The sequence below is a fragment of the Microtus ochrogaster genome, chromosome 10, assembly GCF_000317375.1.
Source record: "Microtus ochrogaster isolate Prairie Vole_2 chromosome 10, MicOch1.0, whole genome shotgun sequence".
Classification (NCBI taxonomy): Eukaryota; Metazoa; Chordata; class Mammalia; order Rodentia; family Cricetidae; genus Microtus; species Microtus ochrogaster.
The window spans coordinates 20,155,259-20,161,258 of NC_022016.1; the positions used below are offsets into that span (position 1 = coordinate 20,155,259).

Genomic DNA, 6,000 nt, shown 5'->3' on the forward strand with positions numbered 1-6,000 from the left:
CACCTTTATCCACTCTGAATTCTGGCAGGAGAGACAAGGTACATGAGGTCTTGAGTGTTCCTGTGTCACTCTCTGATAAACAAAATTTTTTTGTTTTGTTTTTGTTCTGGAACGTTCAGAAATCTGGGAAACTATGGTTCAAAAGGCAGTCATTTGGAAGCTTGGAGAGACAGTTCCCAGATAGGGCTCTGCAGCTCCTTGCTTAGTCTAACCCTTTAGGCTCACTATCTCTGTCTTCACAGTTGGCTATGCCCCTCATTCAGAAACTCTGGAGTTACACAAATGAAAAGACAGTGTTGGTGTTGTTTGTTTGAGTTTTGCTTGTTTTGAGACAAGGCCTTGCTATACAGCCCTGGCTAGCCTGGAATTAGCTATGTAGCCCAGTTGGCCTCAAACTTGTTGCAATCCTCCTGCCTCTGCCTCTGCCTCTGGAGTGCCAGGATTATAGATGTGTGCCCATGAGGACTGGCGATGAACACAGACAAGGACTGGAGTGCCACCTGACCGTCAAAGTGACAGCAGTTCCAGACTACAACACTGTCTGTCAAGACACGAAGTAGAAGCACGGCCCTCAAAGTGATGTGAACAATCCAAATCTGAGATGGGGTTGGGAAGAAAGCAGCCCCTTCCTTGCACGCCACAGTGCAGTAATAGTGGCACCTTGGATGGATTTACTCACACCAGCAACAGAACAAGAGCTGGTTAATCAGAGCTTCCCCCTGGCTTAAGGGGCCCGCCAGGTAAGTTTACCCTAGGAAAACCCAATCCAGCCGGGCGAGCACAGTACCTCAGGTGAGGTGGCTGGGGTAGACAATTGGACATTGTTTGGGACAACAATGCTTTCTATCTATATCCGAGTACAATCTGCAAAGTTAATTTCTGCATCCCTTCACACAGGGCATGCGAACGTGTGTATCCTGCATGTCTCCAACCCCCACCACAGCATTATAACTGAAAAAGCACTTATCTACAGGAAACCGATGTGGGCTATCATAACAACACCGAGTACATTTAATTAATCACGCTTCCTTTGATATAAATGCCCATCTATGGTCACGGAGAGAACTGAACTGAATGAATACCAATATGATGACCAATTAGAACAGCCTAAACATTAGTGTTATATCACGGAAAGCGTTGCTGAATTGAATGAAAATATTTTATAAAATTAAAATGCTCACTTGTTTCATTAGAAAATTTAAGATTACTTTAAATCTTGAATTTTAAACTCAAATACTTCAATGTAGTTACCTTTTGCATTATATTTAAGATTTAAAAGACACAAGATTTTAATCATTCTGTGTACTATGCAGTAAGAAAACAGTTTACTTACTTCTGGATACTCTCACAAGCTCTGATACATTGAAGACTCCGGATTTTACAAAACTGTCCTCGAGGTATCCTGAAACAAACATCAAAGGAAGACATCAGCAGAAGCAGGGTGCAAAAGGGCCAGTTAAATTCTAGAATTCATTCACTTTCAGACAAGAACAAATACCAGGGATGCCTATTCTAAAGACAAGTATGAACAGAACCCAAATATAAACTGACTCTGCTTTTCAAAGGTAAGAAGTATAAAAAGGCATAAATAGTCTGTGGAATTCCCCATCAACTTTCCAAGTTTGGAATTGGTGGGATCATATTTGCCACGGCAGTCACATGGGGTTAGGAAGGTTGGGATGCACTCTGACTACATCTCATTCTGCAATATGAGTGCACCTGGAAGACCACAGTCTACCATATCCAAAAAGGGGAGGGTAGAAAGAGAAAGGAAAGCTACAACCACAGTTAGCACCTTGTTGGAAATGCTTCAAAGACCTCTCAAAACCACCATTCTCTCACAAATCCTTCCGGGGTCACAGAAAAGTGAGCCATTGCTACCAGAGTTGCCAGCCTTGCTCTGGTGTCTCTCAGCAGAAAAGCAAAACCTAGGACACAGTAAATCCTTCTATGCACCAACCTCCGTCTGTTTTCCTTGTCCATTTTTAGTGTCTTCCTTACTTTTCCTACTACTGGATCCTCTACCCATATTTTCTTTCAAGAACTAAATGTCTGTTCATCAGATGGCAGTGAATTCAAACCTTTGGGGTCCACATACAAGCGCAGGGCCTGCAGTGGTCAAGGTCCCCAGTTCAGGACCCTGAGGAAACCCTAGCCTGTTTGGTCTCATCTCGCAGTGTTCAGAAGTTTTAAAATTCTTATTTCTATCAAGACTGCAATCATGGAAAGCAAAAAAGTCTGAAATACCCACAGAGGAAATGCCCCAGTGCCTCAGAATCTGTGATGAGATAGGACTTAAAACACAACTTCATAGCTGACCAAGGGTCAGATTCAGGCCTGAGAGATGATACGGAACCATCAAGTCAGAGATGTGGGAGGCAAATGCCAGCCACAGTACGCTCGTTATGGGATGTTGGCTATGTAAGTGTATCTTATTTTGTTTCAGGGCCCTTGTCTATAAATGAGAGATACAAAATTCATAGTTACTATCTACCTCACAGAGTTATTATCCATTCAAGGTAAGGTAAAACGTTAAACTCAGGGTAGAAGCATACAGAGTAGAGAAAAGCAATAATCCCAGCACACGGGAGGCAAAAACAGAACAGAAATGGATACCCTGTGAGCTGTGACACAGGGAGACCCTGCCCCAAAACAATGCTAAACGCTAGCTGCATGTGAGCACTACATTAACATCCAGCACAGCCAAACCCTGAGCTCCCGTGGAACTGTGCACAGCCTTGAGTCATATAAGTTGCAAAACTTTTCTTAGAAAATTTAGTGCCCAGAGTGTCTAAAAGTAAAACTGCTGCACAGGCACCAGTGGTGTGAGAAGCCACGCGTGGGAGAGCATGGCTTCACGCTCAACGTGTTCACCCTTTAGAAAGAACAGAGAAGAAGTACAAGGCCTCATATGATGATGAAGCCTAAATCTCAAATTTAGTCAGAACTCTGGAAATACATTCATACATACACGCATGTGTACACACACACACACACACACACACACACACACACACACACACACCCATCAAGGTTAGAAAACAACTTAGTTCTCTGCTTCCACTTGTGGGACCTGGGGATGAGACTTAGGTTGCCAGGCTTGGGGACAAGTGACACTACCTACTGAACCAGCTAAGTAGCCTTCTCACATAAATTTATTTTGCAAGCATTTTTATCATCCTATTTGAATTTTTGGCTATTAATTTGTACTATATGCCCCAAATTACACATTAAAATACAACAGAACCAGGACTAATAATCTGATCCTAACTGTTACTTTTCATATTGTACCAAGAGTCCAAACTTTTGACATTGTAACATGTCATCTTTAAATGTATTGGGCCACATTTATAGATGTTTTGGGACCCAAACATGTTCAAGGAAGTGATGTAGCCAGTGCAATTATCCATCGATTTTATGCCAGCTATAGCTATCTTGTTATAAGATTATAAGCTGTTAATTTATGACCATGGTTTTAAAAGCTGAATTTTAAAATAGTGTACTGTGTTACTCTCTCTATAGGCAATGATTCAGTTGCTGAGGGAGATATTGAGTAAAAACAAAACCTAGTTACTCCCTTAAATAAAGGGCCTGATAATCCAACAAAGAATTTAATACTTGAAAATGAGTATCTTGGAAAATCTGAATGTGTAAAATGTAAAATTGGGACTAAGTAGGAGTGATGTGAGCACAGAGGATAGGGGTTAGCTTGGTCAGAGAGTCAGAGGAAACGGGGTGGGGTGGGGGGTGGTTTCTCAGAACGTGTGGCCATTCAGTGGGACCTTGAGTGTTGAAGGCTGCATGTTCAGAGAGAGGGCCTTGCAGCCAGGACCTGCACAGTAAAACAGTGTACGGGCTCCAGAGATGCTAAATAACAGATGAGTGTCTGACATATTAAATACGTTTGCTGTCCATAAAATAAAGTTTAATAAGCTGCTCTTTAAAGCCAACAAAACAGTGAAACCTCCAGGGTTCTAGAACATTAAGGCACCTTTGTTTCCATCTAGGAAAATGGATAATTTAAAATTGATGAATGAGTAAGAGAATACGAGTTTTACAGTATATTTACAAGAATTATATCACATGTAATACACAATGTCTCAAAATAAAAGTGTCATCTTAAGTTGATTCCATTATACCATGAGTAGTTAAGGCTTCTTAGTCACAAGGATTAGGACAGGTGGCATGGGGACACTCTGAGCCTAAAATCACAAGGGAGGGATGAACTACCTCAATTCTAATTAATGCAGGAAAATAGGTGTTAAAACACAAAATGATGATGATTCCACAGTGATACATGATAAGAAATTGAAATCTATAAGGAAAAATTAAAGATTTGTTTTTACCAAAACTATGGAAAATAATGGAACTACATAAGAATCCAGTTGATAAAATGTAACCCCACAGCACCCACTGGGCTCTGCTCACAGAGAGATCTCTATGGGTAAGTTCATAGAGAGAAACAAGTGAAGGGAACATGGCCAAACAGCAATAATAATGCCTACTGACAATAAGCCAAATGGCTGGTGGTGGGTGGGAAGCAGGTGATAGGTAGCTGAGTTTTGTAGTGGCACTTTTTATGTCTTTGCACATAGCATAACCTTTGCAACGGACAGGAGTCACCTAAGACAGGCACAGAAAAGAATGAATGACCTAGCTCTTAGAGCACTAATAGTACTTGCTCAAGTAGGCAGAGGACAAATACTTGGGCAAATAGTTGGGAAGGATCTTTCTCACAGTGGGTCCAGAATCTTGCAATAATAGAGTCGGAAATTCAGCAAAACACCATGGAACTGCTGAGGCCATAAAGCCCATTGTAGCCTCCCGGTTATGCAGACTTACAGAGGCACAGTTTCCCATGCTACACGGTCCACTGTAAATCTCAACAGCTAATGCAAAGGCTAAATATCTTGAAGTAATTTGGAGAGATTCAGAGTAAACTCATTTCATGTACCAAAGGAAATGTGCCCGTCTTTGAGGCAGAGCAGCTGCTTAATGGTTATAGAGCAATATTACACAGCAGCATAAGCCAGGAGACAAGGAGAACTCCACATTTGTTTAATGCTGTGTTTACATACATCTATGCTCTTTAAGAAGGAAAAATTGGGTGGGAAATAAAGAGCTCCGCAAGCAGAAAAGTCTCAAAGGCAATATCAAATTATATTATTTTACTTCTTTTTTATTTTCCTCTAACAAAGCAACAGTAAATCACTACTCAGAAGTTAATACAGTGTTTAACCTCCTTTACAAACAATAACAGAAGGGACACAATGGCATATCTGTTAATATCTCAAATTATAATCAGCACCATTTAAATGTTAAGCAACATTTACATAGAAAATCCAAGGGAAGAATGATAACACTCATTTTTATAGTCTACTGTGTTCTATTCTTGAAATTAAAAAAAAAAGCCCCAGGGAAAGCAGTTATTAAATTCATGAGAGCTGGCTTCAAGTATCTGAAGGACTGTTAACGTAGATGGGAGATCAGACTTCTGAGTAAATCCAGGAGCTGTTTCTTGGCTCCATAAACAAACAGATCCTCCCATCCAATGAGAAAAGTCCTAAAAAGCAATGAGACTGCAATGTCGATACTAACCAGCAGATGCCCAATGACTAAAAACCTTTAAAACCACACTGTGGAAAGAGCCATGACTTAGTATTGCCAACATTTAAGGAACGAGGGACTTTCTCTCTCCAGAGATGGAAAGCTTCCTGCTACTTCTGAACACCACTACTGGACACGAGGATTCTCACTTTGGGTTAAAAACAAAAGCAAACAAACAAAAACTTAACAAAAGGCCCTCAGATTCCACTTTCTTCTGTGTTTATTCTCCTGTGTTACTTGCCTTGTACTGTTCTTTCAGAGAAGGAATGATGGCACAAGACACCTACCAGCTACACCTGCCAGCTACACCTAGCCAGCTACACCTACCAGCTATACCTACCTGCTACACCTAGTCAGCTACACCTACCAGCTACACCTACCAGCTACACCTAG

At 41.1% G+C, this 6,000-nt stretch overlaps 1 protein-coding gene across 5 annotated transcripts in view; it reads right to left on the reverse strand.

Moving 5' to 3' along the window:
- Nfib (nuclear factor I B) overlaps positions 1–6,000 on the reverse strand; it is a 215,301-nt gene that overhangs the window by 69,837 nt on the left and 139,464 nt on the right. For all 5 annotated transcript variants that reach the window (XM_026781900.1, XM_005352670.3, XM_026781901.1 and 2 more), the window contains exon 4: positions 1,334–1,402. In XM_026781900.1, the coding sequence (XP_026637701.1) occupies positions 1,334–1,402 (69 nt within the window). The remainder of the gene's footprint in view (positions 1–1,333; positions 1,403–6,000) is intronic.